The 23,812-nt window shown below is 41.6% G+C and overlaps 1 protein-coding gene across 1 annotated transcript; it reads left to right on the forward strand.

Moving 5' to 3' along the window:
- Nucleotides 1-6,334: 6,334 nt before the first annotated feature.
- Nucleotides 6,335-21,595, forward strand: T265_00287 (hypothetical protein; the record flags this gene model as incomplete). The annotated part of the gene is made up of 10 exons (XM_009164032.1): nucleotides 6,335-6,392; nucleotides 6,430-6,470; nucleotides 7,234-7,279; nucleotides 7,354-7,472; nucleotides 12,670-12,747; nucleotides 14,755-14,791; nucleotides 15,252-15,321; nucleotides 17,223-17,340; nucleotides 18,792-18,869; nucleotides 21,129-21,595. 10 exons carry the CDS (start codon nucleotides 6,335-6,337, stop codon nucleotides 21,156-21,158), a joined length of 675 nt encoding a protein of 224 aa, XP_009162296.1.
- Nucleotides 21,596-23,812: the final 2,217 nt, after the last annotated feature.

Here is a 23,812-nt window from a genome sequence, read left to right on the forward strand (position 1 = left end):
GTAAGATGTAAATTCCTGTCGTTCATCACTTGAAAGATCCTGTACAACGTGTAGTCTTTGATTGGTCAGTCGTTAATACTCGATCGCTTGTGTGTACGGTGCATCAAACTGACTGCGTGTATGCCGTTTCAGTGAGATGTCATCGTGTGGCCTTCAAAATATAGCGCCAGGATGTTGTGCTTTCACATACTCGCTGGTGTGTAATAAAGTTGCTGTGTTCGTTGTCGGCGCGTTTTTTGGCATTAAGCCACTGGAGCGGGGGCAGCAGTCAGATATATCACTAAGGTAACCACCACGCTAGGAAGTCCAGTAACTTGTGTCATTCTTGGACAGAATGGTGTAAGTGGCTGTTGATCAGGTTGCAGCTGGTCTCTTCACCTAGCTTGACAATTAGTTTGCAAAAGTTTCGTCACCATGCGAGAAGATTTGGGGTGATTTCTCCAATTCTACTCGAGTTTCTACATTTTCTAAGGGGTTCTTGACGTCCCAAGCGTGACTGTTAGTTTGGCTTTTAGTTTGATTGGTCATTTCAGATTCTGCCCTCCCGCATGGCGACGAAACGTTTGCAAGTCGATTGTCATACTCGACGAACGGATCAGCAGCCAGTTTACCCACCCGATGTACTTTTATATATAAAAACTGTCAGAATGGCATCAGCTGTAATGGAATTCCTCTGCCTCGATATGATATGCCCATAAAATACAAAGAAACAGTCACGTGATGCAAGCGACATTCAGCCCCTTTAACCGATCATGGAAAATGACAGAGAGCATACGTTCGTATATCATATAGCCCACTGTTCTTAATCACAGTAGAGCAGTCTTCTTTTAATTTAATTAATCATGAATCACTTCATCACATGGCAACTCACTAAGAAATCACTGAAGAGGAAGGTATAGTTAATCATAACCAAATTCAGGAATTATGACTGAATCAGTTTGTGCGGTTATTAAATAAAAAGATTCGCTTCGTAAAGGATGTGTTAACAAAGGGATCAACTAAATCACCGAAAGTAAGAAATTCATTGACGAACTGGGATGTAAACTGGAAACAACGCTTTGAATGACGCTTGTCAGTTACCTCGTACTTCCCTGAACCAGCTTCTGGCTTTTAATTGAGGTTAGACTGCAAAGCAGAATTGAAACTTCGAACTCTTGGTCGTCTGAGGGCAAGGGCTTGTTTCTTAACACGAGCCGTCCCTGAAATGAAGTTGTTTAATCACAAGGATATCATCGCCGTTGGTACTGTACCGTTAGCTAACCTCTTGGACCCATCCCTCTTGCCCATCCAGAACGTTTAATTCCCCCCATCCTACCACGGTTCCGGCCGGATGTGGACGGATGCCTACATGTAGAATACTTTAACATCAGATCCCATACCCATTACTCGTGGTGTTATTCAGCGGAGCAAACTTGGCTTATCCCTATTCACCATATGTGGTAATGACATCGTTAACATACGTAGCAGTGGCACGGCTCATCCTTACAACCATGATGTCAAAACTGTCCATAATTTCCATCTCAAAAAAAAAACAATGGACTGTCGCGAGTGGTAATGACATCGTTAACATACGTAGCAGTGGCACGGCTCATCCTTACAACCATGATGTCAAAACTGTCCATAATTTCCATCTCAAAAAAAAAACAATGGAACCACTGTCGCGATTTTCACGAAATTACACGTATTATATGACCAGTATGATATGCTTCTATAAGCAGACGCTGTCTTCTGGCTTTTTGTTTTGCCTAAATGGTCCACCCATTAGGGTAAACTGGACAGCAGTTCAGCTCCATACTTAGAACATCCATGATTCAAGTATACGCTTTCCGTTTGCCCATAATTTCCGCGAAAAGATATCCCTCCAGGTTTCCCTTGAATGTGTCCCTATTGACTGCATCAGCCAAGACTACCACCCCAGATACCAAAGTGATGGTCTATACACCTTTTTTCGCCTCAGCATCTACATCAAAAAGCTCAGGTGAAACTGAATGAATGAAGAAGGCCTTCAAAGAACATTCATCAAAGCCAAACGTGGAGCACATAAGACCTAAAATACCAGCAAGATATTGAGAACACTCTTGGCCTGAATTTAGGAAGTTGACTGTGTGTTATCGAAACATTATGTTGACGTACCTGTCCGGATTTCGTTCATCCAGACCCTCTCAAGCATGCCCATCATGCCTACTGATGAAAGGAGGAAGGCCTTCGCTGCGGAGTCACTTATTAGAAAACGCCAACTGAAAAGTTACAGACTATTGGACAGGGAAGCAAAACTCATTTGCATCTTGTTTACAGAAATTGAATATCCATCCTCTCTTCGAACGCGTCTTCCTGAACTTTTATGGATATTTATTAACTCTTGCTCAAATACAAGCAAATGCTAGAAAGCGACCACACAAACTCCGCAATAGATCTCACTTTTCAAGAGACGCAAAGCGGACTTACGAAAAAAACATACTACTCGCATGCCTTTCCATCAGTAGTATCACCGTTACACTGGTAGGTCTCATGAAGAGATCCAAACCTGTAGAGTGTTTCACAAAAGCGCCCAAGTAAGCCAACATGACCATTCTTTCAATGGCTTCAAATAGGTGATTTCGCCAGAATGTCCAACCAGCAGATGATCCGGGAAGAAGCTTTGCGTTTGAAGGCCTTATGGACATTGCAAATGTCAGACAAAGCCAGATTGTCTGACAAGGAGACCTGCATCCAATGCAGCCTCCATCTCAATCGTTTTTATCATTTGACCACAGCCAAATACAACTGTATGCTGTTGGATCGAAGGATTATGGATGTACGATGGTAACAGAATAGAACTTGGCATAAAAATGCTTATAACGCGTTGGCCTGACACTCAGATTTGTAATCTTCAACCAAGCTACCCACTATTAACTTTTTTTCTGGCAAGGCCGATCTCCGTGGCCAACCTTACCGTTTAACTTGGAAAATTTAACACACCTATCGAACAAGATGGCCGATACACAGGCATTTGAACAATTACAATTCAACCTACGGTGACGTAAGGAAAGGTAACTTGAGAGGACAATAAATCTGCTGATAATGCTCTTAGAAATGACCTAGGCGTGATCAACCGTTGTGTAGATAAATTTAACGCAGATGGTGATGACATGAGTATTTTTCAGGGGAGCATCCTGGAAGCACAAATACTTGTGTAACATGCGTATTACTTCGAAACGAGCGTCACGTGCATTCGGATGTGAGTTGTTTTCAGGGTGTTCACAATTCCAATTAGCAAGGCATTTTGCTGTGCAGTCCTAGAGAGAAATTTTGAACTTTGTTGCGAACTGTCTGCGAAACATTTTGCTTTTTTCCCTTATTTGTTTTGGCCTTTGAGGTGGTGCTTATGCTGAAAAGGCAAGGGGGATTGTGCATGACCTTTTATTATATCGCTGCTCCCTAAAATTTTGTTTTATTGTCAGCATTGGCCAGGTTGACTAGTCATCACCTAAAGGGACAAAAGGAGGTCATCACCATCAACTCTATTCGGCGTTCGGTATTGAGCTGGTCAACTTAATCAGGTTTGACAAATATTTCAATGATAGTAGTAGTAATAAATTAACATCATCACAATTATTCCGTTTCATTTGTCTGTTTACACAAGAGTGGAACACCGCACTGCGATCAACTCCGATTCACCTTTGAATTTTCGTTATATTCGGATGCTTTGTAGTCGATTCGTAAAATTTCTGCGCTTAGCTCAATCACGCCAACGCATCTTACAGGCATTCGGACCACAAGGAACAGTGATGCGTTTCATCGTGTCAGTTCACTCTGACAGACCAAGAGTACTGGTGTTTCGTCAGTCACCTTTATGTAAAAACGCCACGGACAGTCATTTGTTCTATATTGTGGAATAGGATGAAACAGGGAGCCACTCACTCTGTCGGTATAACGCGGAAGTGTACTGATTACCTAATATCATTGTTACATCAAACGATTTTCTCACTTTAGCGGTTTTTTACACCAAATGAATAACAACAACCGAATGGTCTGCTTCATATACACCTGTTTGATTATGCCCGCTGGAAAGACTGGATTAACTGCCAGTTATACCGGTGAGAAGAGGAAGGCCTTCGCTGCGAAGTTATTCATTAGAAACTGCCAACTAAACGGTTACAGACTATTGGACAGGGGAGCGAAACTCTCATACGCATCTTGTTTACAAAACTGAATATCCATCTTCTCCTAAACGCGTCTTCTTGAACTTTTCTGGATATTCATTGACTCCAATCATTCATTGCTCAAGTCCAAGCCAATGTTACAAAGCGACTTCACAAATTCCGCGACAGATCTCTCCTTTTCAAGAGACGCAAACGGATTTCCAAGAACAATACATACTACTCACATGCCTCCCCATCAGTAGTATCACCGTTACACCGGTAACACTAGTCAGCGAAGTTATATTTCTGCACAGTCGTTGGTGGATGATAAAAGCACCAAATCTACGGTCGCGACCACAATAATAATTCCGTCATTATGGGTGGCCCCGTCAAGGAGCCACACAGTCTACTCTACTCTGCTGTGATCGAATCGGTCCGTTCGATTGTAAACGGGCATCCGATTCACCCACGATCGATGATTAAAATATCACTATCGGTTACGTGGATGGGCGATTAGACGTTCTACCTAGGAATACACCGATTCCATTACAATACCAATAAATCGCGTCCAAATGGTACTTTCAGTTGGGACCCACACATGCTACTTCGGCCACATCTGTTAGAGCATGTGGCCAAAACTAGCAACTTTGGTGTATATGGACAATCAACCGGCCGTTGCATCTGTTCATCAAGGCTACTTTACCAGGCCGGCCACTTCACATTTGATTCAAAAGCGACCAACAGTTCTGTTGTGGCGGTAAAACCATTGGCTTTCACTTCTACTTCCCCAGGACTAGCATTCTTCTCGATGGTTGCTCGGATGTAGAGTGGTCCTTATTTCTAACTTATCAACCACGCCATGGCACTCGATCACACCTGTTTTGTTCTTAGTTTGATGAAAGTTTGCAAGTTTTGATCGAAACTTCGTCCTGTGAGTAAAGCAAGTCTACACCTCAAAGCCGAGATGCACCGTACAGCCGTTTCATCCCTATTGTGAATCGTCAACAGTGCACATCTCAAGAAACTCTAGGGATACTCAAACCCTCGATCTCCTGGCCAGCAGAGTGGCTGGTCAGTTGTGTGGTTATTTTCCTCTTAGACAAGACTCACATCACATGTTGGCTGGGTCCCCTTTTACCAAGCACAAATGTTTACAGGATGTCCCTCAGTGACATGGTAATACGTTGTTTATTTTGCTTAACAGCAGTGCAACGGACAGCAAATGGACACACGCAACACTTTCACACATTCTTGAGCAGACCGACTGCCAAAGATTTCATTTAGTGCACAATTTGATAACTGAAAAAATTCACTCGGAAAATGGAAGGGTTCAGTCTCAGACAGGTCACCATTTTACGGAATTACCTAGAGTTCAGTATATGTGAGTTTCATTACCCGTTGAAATGTAGCAAAAGGTGAAACTGTCCATTTCTGCAGAGGCTAAAAAAGTATGATCATTTCTGCAGAATCTTCCGGGACCAACAAGAGAACTCCGATAGTACTTAGCCTACTCATGTAAAAAAACTATGGCTGAAGCGATGGAAAACCAACCATCTATTAAAAGCCCAAAAATGTGACGCCGTTTGTAGGTTTCTAGAAACCGTTCGTGCGTATCGGACTACCGGATAGATAATTGAAAAGCAGTGTTATGACGTAATAAACTACTCATTAGGTTGCTAGAAACTCTTTGAAGACCCATGACTGTTTTTTTCCTTCTTGGGGCTCATCAGATAGGTGCGGTCCCCAAGTTTCTATCAACTTCCGTTCTACTTTTTTCACCCTTTCCACGAGTCGATGTCATCCATAGGCTGCTAGAGTGGTTTGGTTCAGTGTAGTTTACTCCCACCAGTAGACCGACTGTTCTTCCATAGAGCACGCTCTATCAGCGCCACTGCTAGAGGGCACTTTAAATATGGTTACATGATGGATATCTTCATGTCATGGTTGATTAACTACATAAACTACTATGGACTTTGGCTGGCTAGCACGGGATACTAGTGTAGACCAAAGTTTATTGTTATCCGCAACAAGTGAAAACACTCGTTTTCTGCCATCTTTAAGTCTCTGGTACCCGAACCACATGTGTTAGAAAGTGTTATTTTTACGAAGGTACAAAGTTTCACAGAAATCGATTTGTATAGATAGTCCAGTAAATACCTGTGGAGGGAGCGCAATCAGAACTCGCACTATTATTATAAGCGCATGAAAGCGTGATGAGTTCACAGTTGAACGGGATGCGTCGTGCCGTTATTTTGCTGGTGGTATGCACAGGTAAGCCTTAGTAGGTTTGATAAAGTTTCGATTGCAGGTTTCTTTTGCCTGGCTACCGATAATGAGGCAGAAACTATGGTAAGTCGCCATTGACTGTATTCGAAAACCTAGCAGTGCGCTGACGGAACTGATGGGAGCAATTTGCTGCACACTGTGCACAGCATTATGCCACCTGTTCGTTGCGTTTTGATTATTCACTATGAAAGTAACATTCCACAACAGTTTCATTAATTCAGCTTTAACTAGTACAACTATACTAGGTAATATTTGTTTTATATAGGTTGCCATGCAGAATGGGTTGGACTGGCCACAATGGTATTCGGAAGATGGTTGACTGAAGATAAAGAGTGATGATTTCCAAGGGATTTAATCGTTTTCACGACTAGCAAAGGTATACTTTGCCGTTACAAATTACTCAACAACATCGTAATTTATTCCGACATACTTTTGTGAGCTAACACTAAAGCGCTGAAATGTAACAATTCTCAGTAGCTGACGCCATTGAGAGCCGCTGAAGGCAGTCACTTAAGCGAGGTATACACCGAATGTGACAACCTGACGCTTGTTTGGCGTACACCATGGATCGGTTTTGACCTCGAGTTGCGAGGAATTAAGGTAGAAATGGTGTATTTAGAGGGATCATTAGACCGGAGACTTTGTGCTTGCTGCTGTTGTTGTGAAATGTTTGGCTACCGGGTCCTTAAGCTTTCCACTATGAAGCTGAAAATGATCACTACAAATGGGTGGTCATTGTTGAAGCGCTCCATTGAATAAACAAACCTAGTTGCAACGACAATTTACGTATGTCTCATCTCCTCCCGTTTTCCCCTATCTGATACAGAACAATGGTCTTGTGGTTCAAGGTCACCAGGACTCTGGAGCTGTGCGTAAGTTTTGTACACCAGTTTTATGTACTGGCACATGTTACCAAACATACTGGATTTTATTCTTTACATCTCAGAATGCTTGACATGCAAATTTGTTGCCCACGTCGCACTGAACTGGATTCAGAAACCGAGCACAAGAGATACGCTTAGTCAGAAAATTCAAAGGTCCTGCGAAGACTCACACAGTAAATTGGTACGTTGTAGAAATTCCGTGTACCTGCAAATAAATCGATCCCTTCAGATAACCAGTAATATAGGACAAAATCTGACTTATCACTACATTTTTATGTGGCCAATCTAATATTTCGGGTTTCTCTTTTGACGTCATCATGGATTTATCATGCACTTAGTTCAGGTCATTTATGTATTCTCATGTTTCGCTTAGTTTTCCGTTATTATTACATCGTTTTTGGTTGTGATGTGATAAGATTTCTCGTATAAAACCATTATCAGTTGTCCAATGAGCAAATTGTCTGGCTACAGAGCAGATTTCTTCAAACTTGAGCCAATTAGTCTTCTGATGTGAAGCAAATGCTGTATAAGGAATATGGTCGTATCACACTGCATGGGTGGTATGGTATTGAATTGATGGGGAACAATTTTGTTAAATTCAATTATTACGAGTATACACATTGAACCATCAAGTTCTGCGATCATTGTTTTCCTGGGCACCAGGTTTGTCAAGACACTATTGGGTGTTATCAAGCGGCCGAATACATGGCAAAATTGGACATTTAGGTAAGCCTGATAGAACCCTAACGATTACAGAAGTGTGGTGAACAGCAAGTAATCAGTGGTGTGTATTTTAATTTCAATTATTGGGAAAATTCGTACTGACAACTGGACTGAAGGTACGTTCGTTCCGAGCAAGAAACTATGGGTCGAAGTTGGATCACAAATAGCTTTTCAGCCACACACAAACCACAAGGGTATCAGAAGTATCCAGGCCTGTTTATCACGTAAATTACTGTCCGGAGAAGGATAATGATTAACTCACGCAGAGCCACTCTAGCACGATTGTTAATGAAGTGGGTCAAATCTGGTTACCACTGACTCGTTCCTAATGTAGGTTTGGAGGCAAAAGCGCTTCTTCATATGACGCGATACCTTTACACGAATGGATCACGTGACCATATAGTTCGACGTAAATCTTATGAGATTCAGAAAATAATGCAGCTGCAGAATCTCGATGCTTCCTGTAACAGGACACGTAGCAGTGGCTTTGTGCTTTATGGATAAAATAGTGAACAGTTGCAAAACTTAGCTGAGTCCCAACTGAGTCTCTCGTTGATGACGTCCTTCAACGGTATCAACATTGTGAGCTGCACATTACCAGGCATGTTCCATAAAGCGGAGTAATCTTACGTTACAAGCAACTATCAGAAAAATGACGCTGCGTTATGGCTTGTTCAGTTCCCAGGACCACAATCCCTCACTGAAGTGCCAATAAGCAACCTGCGTCATGTCCCTTAAGAAAAGTTTTTGAGTTTTAGTGTCAGGCATCTAAGAAATAGAAAAGTTCCCTTTTTGTCACGTTCACAACGGAATGTCAAACCGGATGTATATTCCCGGCTGGCCAACTTAGATATTCAACTCTGTCATTATGAACGGAAAATAATCGCTAAAGGTTGTGGCATCTAGTGACTATGATTGCAAGCTAACCAGCCAGAGAAGAGACCACTTCGTACTAACAACAATTATAATGAGCATTGTTTCGAGGGTCCGAAAACCCGGGGACTTTTTGGTCACCACGGTACCATTGGGACAAACAAACTGTCCGTAACGATGTAACTTCGGTAACTAGGTGGGAACCGAGGGTGTGCCCTAGTCTACCTGAATGATGTCAGTAGAGTGTGTATTCAAAAAAGTGAACCTAATAAGGCAATGGAGCAATGTGGACAACGCTAAAAATCGTTTGGTTTTTTTAGGCATAAGATTCATGAACCTATAACGAAGATCGTAGGTGCAAGGATTGTTCACCTATAGGTCTTGTCTAAAGAAATGGTACTCACTGGGTGCTTTTTCATGACAAATTATACTTGATGCAAATAGCATCATATTATTTGCTGTCCTTCCTAATACTGGCAGTTTTCGTGAGACCATGGAGTTTTTTTTTGCTGAAATTATTTGACTGAGCTCCACAACTTGATCAGTAAGTCCGATCATGGCTTCAACTTTATTACATTCAGCCCACACTCTTAAAATTCCATTCAAATCAAACCACTAGTTTGGTTGCTCTGGTATTGCACAGCTTATTTGTGCTTTCAAACCACATTGTTGATTCGTTCATCTGTGGGACAGAAAGGTCACAATGGAAACACCGAGCGACTTCATCAGTAAAACAATTGTTTGTCGCCGTGGTAGCCGAGAGATGGGTTTGCTAGAACGCGGGGGTTGTCGCCTACATTACAATAAAATGGCCACAGACACGGGACTGTTCACTATGTTCACTCCACTAGATGCTCGGACAAATTGTTGTAACAGTAAGGTGATGAACTAGACAGTGAGCACCGCATCATAGAAACTGACAGAGAATACGATCGCAATCAGCAAATTCTGTATCACACAGTTCTTCATTCTGAAAGAATATCATGGAAACTTGGGTTTAGACTCCGGCCCGCGAGGGAAAGATTGTGCTCACTCAGTACAGTTTGACCGGATTAGTGGTAATTACTGGTTCACCGGGCACAGTACTATGAAAGTGTGACACGGTTATACCACTGGATTAGTCAGAAATCAGCTTTACGCTAAAGCACACAAAATGTACCCAGAAATCGGGTGAGGGATTTTTCACTGGCGAGACAATTCCTTGAGAGCCCTTCTGTGGGCAACAAAGATATGTTTTGTTTCAGGCATTGGTGTTTGCGGGATTTTGTAGAACACAGACTCACGTGACCCTCCTTGGAAAAATCATGCTCCTGTCCTTGCACGATCGTCCTGGTGAGTCCACACTAAAGGGGGAAAACACTGGACTCGAGTTTCGCTTCTATTAGAGCTCATCAACAGGGTATATTCAATGGCCGTGCAGGGGTTTGAGCCCTGCACATCTAACATGCGAGCCGAGCGTGCGAGCCCAGGATGAGCTGCTGAGCTCCAATAAGGTCTGAACTCGACTCTGGTGCTTTCTCCCATGACTCACAACGACGATTGCATTAGGACAGGAAGACGATCGCTCAAAGAAGAGTCATGTTCTGTCTCCTACAAAATTTCGAAGCCAGCGACACCTGAAGATACATTTGCTTGATAGATCGGGATGGTGGTCAAAACGTACGAGTAATCATCCAACTACGTTGGGGTTACAGTTGGGGATATTGCAGCAAATTGTGAGAGCTTATATCGACTCAAATCCTCTATGATACTTGGTGGTCATCTGAAGTCGTTAGCATAGTAGTAGTTAAGAGTTTCCGTCCTAACTAATAAGATTAGCTTAGGGTTACGTTACAAACAATCAGTCGACACAATAATATATGCTGTCCTAAATAGTTAGGAACAGTAAGGGAGTCTGGAAGCGATAAAAAAACTTTGCAGATTTAAATGACGACTTTGGTACAAAGAACGCTATTGATATTTGGAAGGTGCGTGACTAGGTTTATTAGAAAATTCTCATCATCTACCTGCCTTCCTATTAAAGATACGCTCAATCTAATGAAGTTGATGCCGAATCATCCAAATTAAGAATCAACCGACAACAACTTGTTAACCCAATATTGTGCATTTTCAATGCAATTCACTCTATTGAAATCTCACTTTTCGATCAGAAAAAGTTCAGCCTGCAATCAGGACTAATTTGTAGGGATAAGTTGGCAAATTGTACTACTTTCTCAGTGCTAAAATTATAGAGGTGCTTTTGCTGGAAAATCTTCCTACTTTTATCACCAAGTATCCGTGTGACTTCCGTGAAAGATCTTTGACCGGGCACAGGCTTGAAACTGCTCTCCTAACCAGCGTATTGAACATCAGGATAAAAGTTTTAACGCTCAGCCTACTGCATATTGTTCATCAGCTACCGCTTAACTGAATGCAATGGTCACCTGTGGGGACTGCCCCTGTAAGATGGCAACGAAATCCTTCCTTTTTGTTCCTTTCAACAAGGGACCAGCCCACTAGCATGCAATGATTGCCCTGGCTCTGTACATAAAATACCATATTGATGCGGGATAAGTTACCTAGAGGTGGTAAACTTGTCACATTTAGATCAGAGAGGTTTTGAAGGGGGAAGTAAACATGAAACCTCAATGAGGGATTTATTTGCACGAATGAAATGAAGGTGACCTATTGAGTAGACAGTTGCCGGAATTTCCCAGAGAGGACTCTTTAATGATGAGCTTCTCCGGTGGGGAATACTCATCAACTTTGACGAACTGCGCAACTCTCTATGAATTTTACCGTGACGTATATTCCCCACTTCGTAAATGGGTGACCAACAAGAGAAATGCATATTGTTGGTATTTCCCCAAGATAAAGCCATTTTCTCTGGAACTGTGCAGAGTGCTGTTGAAGATCTTTCATTGAAGTCACCTGCCTGGGACAGACTCTTTCTAGCCGGGTTATTTCTGAAGGAAGCATAGTCACAGTTGGCGCTGTATGGCTACTCAAGGAGATACTCGTTGTAATGAAACCGACGGCTTTGGGACAGCGGTAAGTTGGCAACTCAGTTAGCGTACTTCTGACCGGACTCGACCGAATTCTCCATAGGGGAAATCATAACTGGGAAAAATAATTTAGTCTCTCCGAAATTCAGTCGACCTCGCCCTAGCAAAAGTGTTCCGTCTTTAGATGGACGGAGCAGATTTGGCTGATTAGTAGATCTGCGACAGGCTAATCATGGAAATGAAATTTCAGCAAAGGGATCTTTTCTGGGGGCCAATTTATGTCCAAATCACACCATAACTCTGTGGTACGCTGGTTGATGACCAGAATGCGACAGAAACATCATGGAACTTCAACCGGCGTGAGATACACATGATAATGAGTGCTACAATATCTTACCGAAGCGTCTAACACGCATGACCCATGACTAAGTCATGGATTTTTTTTTGCTGATTAACATTTATTCAGCATTTTAGTTTGTACAACCCACAGCCATCATTAGAAACAAACGTTTCCACCAGGTATCTGTTAGTTTTGAATGGTATATGCATATACATACGTAAATATATACACATGCATATATTCATATAACGATTCAAAAATGTTTCCATAATATCGGGAATGTGGTATAAAATTCTTGCGAACTTTTGCATTCTGTACAGTGTTTTTTTATGTGATTCCTCTTATCCAGTAGTATGTTACCTTTACTAACCAATCTGAATGAAATTAATCAAAGTTTCACTTGAAGGGACATCCAACAATATTTGTTTTCGATTATATTTGGGCGTTTTGTTCCACAGTGCTCCTTGATTGCAAACCAATCACTGGCGTATGTGTTCAATACAATCAACAACATAACTTCGGAACAATTTTGTGTGGTAAGCAAACGCGCTACTTATTTGTAGTGACCGAAAAAATAGAATCGGTATACAGCAAACTTGCTATTTAATTGAAGTACATGAAAACATTTAACTCATTATTGTCGTGTTAGAATACAAACCACGAAAGTTCTATCGTTTTCATTGAGTTTGTGAAGTCCCTAGTCAAATGCCATGGTATACCTCACTCATTAGTAACTCATTGTGTAGTGAAATTTGCATAACACAGGCAGCCCATACATCTGGGGGAATGTCAGTGGTTTTTCTTCCAGTGTACTCGCCTATGAGCAGCTTGTACTCGCTTGTTATCCGTCCGTGAAAAAAGCCCATTGCGCTAGACAGGTGGAATCAAGACACTACTGACTCGAAACAGTAAATCTAGTTAATTACTTGGCACCTTCTAAGATACTGAGACATACGAAAACCGATTTTGGTATACTCCTTCAAGAGCGGGCTTTTGGGATGAGATTTCAGGATAATTGATCCCATAATTGACAGGTGATTAGCGTATGTTTGACTTCACTGGCTGATGGAACCTGTAAACTAATGCGAATATTTGTAGAGGCGTAAGTAGTAGTGAGTGGAGCTTTATGACAAACTTCAACAGCGCTATTTATTTTTGGTTTGTTTTGATGAACAAGAAACCTAACACAGTCAGTGTCATCAGTACGACTGAAATCGTTGCCGCAACGGTGGAATTTGACAAAGCTGTAGCAATAGGTCAGCTGTGTGCCATCTGGAGAGACGCTTTTGTTGCTGCACGCAACTTTCTATAGGGAAAGGTAGACAGGATTTCTAAGCATATATATTCCCCCCTCAGTGGATTCACCTTGAGCACAGCTGTAGACCTCCACATGCTCTTTATCACATATTTAAGTTTTAAGTGAGCACTCAGTTGAAAATAAACTCAGTCTGTACCGATAAGCTCAGAAACAACGTACAACACTTTCGTGTTTGCCGAAAATCACGGGAGCGCCCATCTGACGAAGGTCTGAGGGATTCAAACCCGCAAACCTCTGGTTAGTAAGTCAAGCAAGCAGTCGATAAACAGGTGAACATTTAGTGTGTATTTTACTAATAAAGAACGAGAAGCATCATATCCTGTCTGGATGCAAGCTGTCGTATTGCTGCTTCACAAATAGCGCCTGAATGATTTGCTAATAACCACGAGGTCGTGTTTGAAAATCGCACCAGAAATTCGTGGAATACGAATTGAGGGCCAGTGTTTACGAGGGCCAGACGACGGTACCGGGCTTTTTAGCTTTACAGCACAGGTTTACTTCACTCACAAGATGAAATGGAACGTCCTAACCTCTTTACCTCCCAGAAGGATGTACTACACTGTTAAAATATCCCATATAAAATTTTGAGGAAAAATAAACCAGCTGAATACAGAAATTCAAATGTATACTAACGCGGGAGCTGAAATTAATTCTTGATCTTAGATTATGTTGTATGCGCATAGTTTTATCCTATTCTCGCCAAAACACAGGTTGTCTTTTAGAGTAATAAAATAACGGGACGAAATAGTACTTCAGCCATCATTGGAGTTTGGTCTGACCTTTCTCCAGCGATGGGCGGAGATATGCGGACACCACTTCTCGTAATGCTTTGTTTGTATTTTGAATTAGCTTACTGCATTTGTGAACATAGATAAACATTCTTTCATAGAGTTGACTTCCGATGAACAGAATATACGGTAATTATCAATATTTGAAGAGTACGTACAGACGACCTGGATTCTATGTGGATTTTATGTCGTAAAAATATCACGTTCATATTATTAGATAAAGTATCAAATTCCACACTGCTGCAAGCTTCCCCCAACTGAACGCATGGAACTGATGGAGTAGAAATATAGTGAAACGGTCTTGTTATTGATAGTTTCTGAAAGATTTTATCCCAGTCAAAATTTTGTCGATTCTTATTTTTCACAAGCTCAATATCCAGTGGTGACTGTGTCCACCAAAAAGCTGTTGTTGATTCTTCTTCTTACCCCATTTCTAGCTGTACGAGTTTTGTCAAAACGTCGCGAAACCTGACTGTAAGTCATTTTTTCACGATTGCCTCGTCAACGGAATTTTGCCGACAAAATAAAACAAAGTATGTGCAACTCTTCAGTAGAAAGCCATTGTCATAATAAGTATAGCGTAAATATAGTAGTCCCAAGCATTATCAACACTGTAAAAAAACTAATGAGTCTCTAAAGAACTTTTTGAAAAGAGATCTATGCAGCATTCACATTTTACTGTAACATCTTTAAATATTGTCTGCTGGGTAACTTGACAGATATGTCTTGGATTCTCAGAAAGAAACTCGGAGGATCAGAAGCCTGATGTACTGTCAGTTACGCTTGTTCATAAATCCAAGAGAGTATATATAAAGCCCACACATATTGGGCATGTATGGCTAAGCATAACCAATCGACTGTCCAGAGTGTGCACTACCAGCTAGGTTTCTGATGTCCTGAATTTGCCGATGTGCCTTTGCTTTTTATCCAACAGGTAACCGCTGTCATTTACTCTCGGATTCTTTTGGTTGTTACAACCTCCCTTGTTTCCACTCATTGTCCACGTGAACCTGTTGCGATTTTGACGATTTCCAGCACGTGTAAAAGTACTTGGAAGCAAATGTTGATAGCACTTTTAGTGATAAAACAGTACCCTCTGAATATCTGCGGGTTGCAACTGGTCAGCCAATTAACGACAGTTCTGAATCTTTCTAACGATTACTTGAGAGATTTCACGAGAAAAAACTTCCTAAACTTGTTTATGATGAGACTGTCTTTGTTGTAACAAAACCCTTCGAGCATTTAGTAGATTCTTTCGGGTAGCGTAACCAGCAGTGAGCTTCTGAAAATCTTTGGGCGACCTTACGAGGTGGCTTGCGAGGGTGCTCCTTAGTCTTCCTGAGAATTTATTTAGCCATCAGCAACAAGGGGACCTTTTGTGAAGGAGGTACACAAAAGTGTAATACAACTACATCAGCCGTGATATTATCCTCAAAGTCTGATGAACACCACAAAAACTCTTAAGATGTGTTCTGTTTTGCCCACATTGTTCACTATATGGATGGCGCATTTTTGAGTAGGTTGGCGTGCAGCACATGGCCAAATGCTGAGAGCCACATAGAAAGAGTGAGAGACCCACTGACCAGCGCATTGGGCAAGTAAGTAAGCCAACAAGTTGGCCATGTTCCTGGAGGGAGCCAGGGTCGTCCAACAATGGCGCGATTGCAAATGATTTGAGCGCACAGTTCATTTGAAACGAAAATGAACATAAAAAACCAGAACAACGAAAAGCCGCACTACTAGTTTTAGTTATCTTAGCCTAATAAAGATGTAAGCGAATACTTCAAAAATAATAGTATGTGACGTCCAACTATTGTGAAAGTGAAGCAAACGTGTGGGGGAAACGCTGGCGACTGCAGAGGGGTTGTATACGACAAAACCTTCCGGCTTTTCCGAAGTTTGCCTCTATAAAGGAAGAAATCACTGATATCAAAGCGTTACCAGTGAAAGGAAGAATCCTTTGCTGCGGCGTTGTTTATTAGAAAATGCCAACCGAACAGTTACAGACCATTTGAGAGGGAAGCGAAACTTTCATATGCATCTTATTTACAAAAACTGATGATCCATCTTCTCCTCGAACGCGTCTTCCTGAACTTTTCTGGATATTCATTTTTTGTTGCTCAAATCCAAGCAAATGCGACTCCACGAGTTCCGTAATAGATAGCACTTTTCAAGAGCCGCACAGCAGATTTACGAGAAAACATACTACTCGCACCAGTGAGGCTAGCTAAAGACTCATCAAAGCAGTGCAATGTGTGCTGTGGTTGGCGTCGATGTTCTGCCGCGTGTGCACATATGTATGCTAAACAGCATAGATCCTTCACAACTGGCCCAGGGACAGAGCTGTAATGTCACGTTCGGCCGGCCAAGCTTAGGTCGCCTTTGCATGATGAGTTAAGCTGGACCGAACTGCAGATAACAATGCCAGATCTGTTGATGCTGTGTAGTCACCAGCAACCAACAGCCTACAACACCTAAACCCGTTCAACTTCTTCGAATCCACTTCAAAAATGGCCTGTTGAAATACGAGTCTGTTCGTTCATGGGAAGAATACTCTAGCAGCTGATGTCGAATGAATTTTCATCCTGATGTAACTCAACATAGTTCATTCAACAGCTTTCTAAACTTGCGCCAGAGGTCAAGGTCGACCAATAATAGAACTGATGACGAATATACATGAAGAGTTTTTTCTGTTTTGATCGTGTCCTGAATTATGCATTGACAACCTCCGTCTAACTGTGAAAGTATTTCCCAGTGGTGAGCTTCATCATGAGATAAGCCTGACCTCTACTCCAAGGACACTTGGAAGATTTAACCATACTTTTGTAGTCTTAGGAATAATGATAACCACTTTCCCTAGTTTGTTTAAACAAAAGGTTTGTATATCACCTGCTCCAGTTTGTAGTATATGTTGCGCAACGCTGGCCGAAATGAGGCGCATATTACTGGCGACCGATGTCCAACAAGAACTATTCAAGGAAATGATTGGAGCGTGTAAGAGGTATTCAGCTGTCTACGCCGTGGTAAGCTAGGGGACTGTTTTGTCGACTTTCCATATAACTGTATCGATGATGTTGATTTTGGTTTGAAAAAACGAAAGTTATTTTCACAGATGACAGGGTGGAGTAAACCAGTGTATTGGCTATAGTGAAAGAAAGCAATCTCACTAGTTGCAGGAACGTGCAAAGTCGGAAGTATCAGAGGCAATACAGTGGAGCACGCTGCTGTATGACTGAACTAACTGATTCCCTGCACTGTCGATCTTCTGCTTGCAACATAAACGTGAACGCTCCATTCTTCTGATGTGTTTCCCACCAATTCTTTGATTCTGTGATCTGACTCTGGTCAGCTGTCCCACTACCGATTTCGCGACCCTGATTCATGATGTTTTTCGGTGATTGTGGCAGGCGTTGTTCTGCGGACTCACAGTTGTTAGACATCATTCCGGGCGTATGGTATCAACTCAATGCCTTCGATGACTGGTTTAGGTCGTATCAGTTCTTTGACGCTGGGGGTCTTTGTCAACAAAGTGAAGTGTCAACTTTCTCATATGATAGCTGAAATTTACAAAACTGAATTCACACAATAAGGTTGAAATTAAAATATCTCCAGGTATGGCAGCCTGAAAGTGACTAGGTTGGATTTGTTTTGATTTTAGCGGGCAAATCTTTGCTTACGACCACCCGAGAGAGTGATCTACTCAATCGATTAAAAGGAAAAGGCCCACGAACTGTCTAACAGTAGGCTGGACGAGATGCCTAGGTGTGAAGTGTGCGAGGATATGCTCGCGAGATTATTGACTATTTCTGGATTATGTGCAATCAATTTTCAACAGTTCCAAGAATGAGAGCGTACTAAAGAATGTCACATACCCCTACTTGATAGCTTAATAGACTGGGCTAATCACCTCATTTTCTGTCACTGCTAAGCTTACCAAAGCAGGAGGTTGCAATGGCATGTGGACTTTGACGCAACCTGCCGCGAAAATTGATCACCAATCAATTAAATGTTGGTGAAAACAATGTTTTTCAGTTATTTGTTTAACACAATACGGAGATTTTCTTTTAGATACGATCGACCAAGAATTAACTGAACGTGTTTCCAGATTCTGATGACTAAGAAGGAATTCTTCACTCTCCTGATCCTTGTTTCTGTCCTGAATGTGGTCTTAAGTGGCTGCCGAACTTTAGAAAGTACCGCTTTATAACAGGAGGAATGTACCATGAAAAGTATAACTACTGAAGGCCTTTGATCCTAGTTAAAACTGCCACCTCGGGTGCGCTTTGTGGACGAAGCTATGTCAGACAATATCGCACCATTGTGTCAACAGTCGCACTACTTTAAGGTAAAATTTAAGTAATCTGGCTCACTTTCGTAGGGAGACCTGATGAATTTTTCATTACCCATTAGTAGATGTTCTACTGTTCACAAGGCAACAACTCAGCAAAAAAAGTTTCTGACTTCATACTTTCAGTGCAAAGTTGTTATGAAAACGGTGTACAATGATGTGATCAACCAAGTGAAGGAATTTCATCCTGAAGGGTTTTGTAAGGTACGTCAGTCGGGTATCTCATGTCCCATTATCTATAAAAATCTTGGGCTTTCATGTTGTACTGCGCTGGTCCTACTTGGAGTAGGTTTTAACCATGATCATGACCGCATTCCCAACTGGGTCATGAATGCGTGCGGTGAAGTGTCATGTGATGTTTTCTCAAGCTTGGATTACAATTTTGCGCTCGGCAACAAGAGTTGGAACATCTCACTCGAGTCTTACTTGACCACCGTCAGCAACTGGAACCTTGTTTAAACCAAAACACATGAGTGTGTGCGCCGTGTTATGGCCTACTGGTACTACACATTTTGGATTTTGCCATCCACTTGCACATTAATGTCCAATTATGCAGGAAATACAGACGTGGTTATAAATTAATGAGACCAAGCGAAATAGCGTTTGTAAGTCAAGGACAGTACAAAAGTGATGTTTCGTAAATACTCTTGCTCGTCGCTTTAGACAAGATTGTTTTATATTTGGTTGGGCACAAACATACCGGTCACTTGCAACCGATCAGAATGTAAGCAAATCGGGTCTCTGGTGATCGGAGGATGTTGCCATATATGTGTGTAGAGGAATAACTCTCTCTTCGTAGGCAATGTTCTTTTCAACTATAAGACCGAAATGGGGTCACAAACACAATACAGTCAAAGTGTAGACAATGGAATACAAAGCCCAGTGTATTATAAGGCACAAGAGCAGTGCCAAATGAAGAAAAATTAGATAATGCTACGCTCAAACTGAAAAATGAAGTTGGAATAAAAACTGGGATCAAAGGCTGAACTGGAAATCTGGACACCTTAACTAAAACTCATGATGATCACTCTGGCATCATATTCGAAATTGACGTTGATAAAAGATAACGAGTTTTAGATTCTTCAGCAGAATCACAATAATTACAATTTAAATACAAACCATAAAGAGCAGCCAATATTACCTTCTTTCAGATGGATTTGCCAACACAAAATCTTTCATCTTCATGTCGTCTCCTAGGTTTAAACGCGTTCGTCATACAAGTGTTTATCGGTTGAAAACCCTTAACAATCTCGGTGAAATTCGAAGGTATGTTGGACTTGCAACCAAGGATGATATCAACAAAGAAAGGGTCAACGACCCGTGATTTCGTCGAGCTCTTAAGTCAAATTAGTTAGTGCCCCAATTCGATTGGTTGCAACGATGGTTGGATTGCAGTGAGCAAATTGCAACCAAAGCGGTTGATGCAGTTCGAGCTTTCCAAATATTTAAGCTATTGCTATAGACATGGTTTCAGCGTTTCTCATCAGCAGCGTGTGTTCTAAACCGTTTGGCACACCTCAGAGATATGGTAAATTGCTAACAGCCACCTTGCCTTCCACTACAAAAGTCCGTTAGTTCCTTTCCACTATTCTAATGGACGGCTCAAATTCCCGCTTTGCGCCATCGCTCAAATTTGGTGTCTAAATGAGAGAGTTGATGAGGTTCTGCAACAAATGATTGCCTACTTGCGATGTTTTATTACCGGAATTTTTCCCTAACCACCATGAATTTCGGGTCCGTTTTGAACGTATTGTTTATTCACTTGCACTCTTGATTCTTGTGGCAAGTTCTTAGCCCACAGAAGAGAGATCCTATATATGTGTCAGTCTTACTAGCAAATTCACACGCAGTGAAAGCAAACTTTGTCGATTAAACTTGATGAGCTTCATGAGGGGGTTGACGTGCTTTGTTAGGATGGTCTTGTAGGAACCTAAGAATGTCGGTCAATATTAATAGTTATATTCCGCTTTTCATCTAGGCGACTCAGAGTAAAAGCAGTACGTTTACGTTGGTTCTTTAAGCTGTGACATAAGAACCGAAGCATCAAGTATTCTTCAGAACTTCTCGGCTTGACAACCAAGGATCGTTAATTCAATGTCGTAGTTCGAATATGATGTCCTGGATTTTATACTGAGACGTGGTGAAAGCTGACAGCTGCTCACAACTTAACATGGGAATGAACGGATGAATGAGAGGTTTGCTTAACGTCCCTCCGTCAGTCCTTTAACAAGGCTTTTTATATGCGCGCAAGATTCCAATTCGTTCGACTATCTCACACAATGCGAATCACTTCCGTTGTGATGGGGACGGCACTCAGAACGTGTTATGTAACTCCGATTTTCTGAGTTCACATGTTTCCGACGAATTTATCAAAAATTTGCAATACGCTTGCTTAGCAGTGAAGAATTTTGTACTGTTCACTGTCCCAGTTTTTCAATAAACTACCTTTCCTTTCACTTACAGCAAGCTGCTATCTGTCCAGCTACATTTTAAGCAAACGGTGGATGAACATATGCGTGAATAAACCAAGTTCTTACTTCCACGCACGCACAATACTGAACTACATACCAGTTTTTGTTCTTCTTCTCTCGCATCACTGGCTTTTGTCGATTGGGAAGATACTATTTAGCCAACTTTTATTTCTCAGAACCCGTATCTTTAAAACTTCAAACCAGCTGAGGAACGAAGAGTGTTCATTTTTGATTAGATCCACATGATCTTTTTGTCCGGTGATTGATATATCCGATGAACTGCAAAATGACGCTAGTTAATATCATATCATTCGTCTGCTTCATTCACATATGCTCATGCATGTAAATTTTTTCCTCCCGTGATATCGAGATTTGATCGATGTTTGTTTTACCTATGGGAGAGCTAGTAAGGAATGGGTAATAAAATTTTCCAAAAAATGCCTGAGGAAATTCAGTCACATTGGTTTTTTTATGGTGCACTTTACGGCTTAGGTATCCTGCAGCTCAAGCCATGGCTGAAATGGAAATTCCTACTTCTCTGAGTCGCAAGTTATTGGCTAGTGTGATTGTGGTAGCTTTTATTTCACCGCCGACTTCTACTTGGCCATAATTCAGAGAAAAGATTCTCAAGAGTAGTTGAGTGGATCACCTAGTATGATGGACCTAGTTTCCAGTACGTGCTCATCGAACCGCACGAAACAAACTGGGCTACTATCATCGTAATGTTCTCCCGCTTGTGAGCTACTGTTATGTCATTGATCCACGAGCTGCATCTAGGGTACTGTCCTGGTGGCCTTCTTATCTACCAACATGTGAAAATTATTGTCTGCTAACCACTTAGAAGTCTAGAGGGCAGTGTTTTGATTATTAAGTCGTAATTAACAGTGGCCGATATTTAGGTATTTCAAACACCTTAACGTCTAACAACTTTCGCATTGTGGAAAACTTCAAAACTCCATTTCGTAACAATATAAAGCAGATGCCCAAAAGTTATATGTGACAAAGAAAGGAGTATTAAGGTGAACGGAACAAAAGACTGAGTACGACCGTTCATTGAGATTACGATTGGTTCATTTTCACACAGAACTTGACCAAGTACGGGCTAAGTAAACTCTATGGCAGGAAAAAGCAGTCGAACGTGAAACGAGAAAACCCCAACAGCAGATGGACAGTTTATTGTACACTGTTGAGCAGTGGTGAGAATTGTTTCTCTCTTGAAAATGTTGTTGTCCATCAGAAAAATGGCTCAAGGTTTGAGATGGTTTTCTCGGGACCTCAAACCACCATAGATGCTTTGAGGGACCAAAACATATTCCGTTCTAAGAATAATCCGTCAGGTAGAGGCGCATTTTCTTCAAAATACTGAGCTGGAGATACAAGTTTTCGAACAATGGAAGAAACATAAGGAGAAAATATATCGTCATTTGAAGATTAAATTGACGGAATCCGACGCTTCTCCCAACATACTAAATTTCGCAGTTCATCCTTAACTCACAAGATATTCGAAAGAAACATCAGAGTTTAATCATTCTACTTAGAGGTTCTTTTCCACGACTTCCCGCAAGTTATTTCGACTCTACTGCACCGAGAACTGTGGCACAACGTTCTTTGTATTGAAGCAATAGTCGGGCAGAAAATCGTCCACCGTTAATTGCAGGTGAAAACAATAGGCCACGTATCCGGCGCGCATATGGTTAAAACGGAATTCGTGGGTCGAAAAGAAAAGCAAAACCGTGACGGGGAGTGCGAGAAAAGAATTGCAATCCCTGTTTACTCAGTTATTGGGGTTTCTTCAATCTCTCACTGATAATTGACTAATTTATATCAATTATCCCGTTTTACAAACAGTCACGAGTGATCAATTCTGAACTGGAAAATACAGTTATGAATGGAATACTCGGTTAGCCGATGAAATATATGGTTATTAGGCGTATGGTATTTAAGTTATCAAACGCAGTCGAATCAGAGCCGCGGTTGGTCGGTCTAGGCGAAGTAACGTGATGACATAGAGTTGGTTAGTGCAGTGGAATGACGGGTGCCTCCTGCGTTGCGAGTTTTTCGTCCAACGACCTTGAGATGTTTTATATCCAGTATTCCATCTAAGTGGTGCTAATGCTTCCTACGGTCACTAAAACCTCTCATTATGCAAGTATCGCCGCTTCTGCCAAACACTGCGATCCCAGCCTGTATTCGATATCGCAGTGTAGCTTTGAGAGACGAGTTTTGTTCTACATAGCAGTCAGATTTGGAGAGAGAGCGTAGCAAATAAGTGCCTGTCATCCTTCCTATGGCCAATACCACCCACCATGACCATTAGTTGGATGTTGTGTACATCCACGATGTAAACAGCTGAACCAGTCGTGAAGTTAAACCATGGTAACGTGGAATGATTTTCGCAAACTTTTGCTTAGGATCTTGTAGAGACAATTACTACGCCGATTTGTATATTTTGGGCTCACAAATATTAGGGAAAAACCACCGTCAAACAGGGGGATACGGAGTCTGTGAGTAACCACCTTCGCACATAACACCCGAACTCAAATGACAATAGGTTAAGTAAACCTTAGATCCCTTATCATTTCTCAAGCTAATATGACTTGCCCACTCCAAAGGCCAGTAACAGCACGACAAAATCACTTGGGCTAGGTCAGTTGATCAGAGAAGGTTTGCCAATTC

This window comes from Opisthorchis viverrini (assembly GCF_000715545.1).
Source record: "Opisthorchis viverrini unplaced genomic scaffold opera_v5_3, whole genome shotgun sequence".
Taxonomy (NCBI): Eukaryota; Metazoa; Platyhelminthes; class Trematoda; order Opisthorchiida; family Opisthorchiidae; genus Opisthorchis; species Opisthorchis viverrini.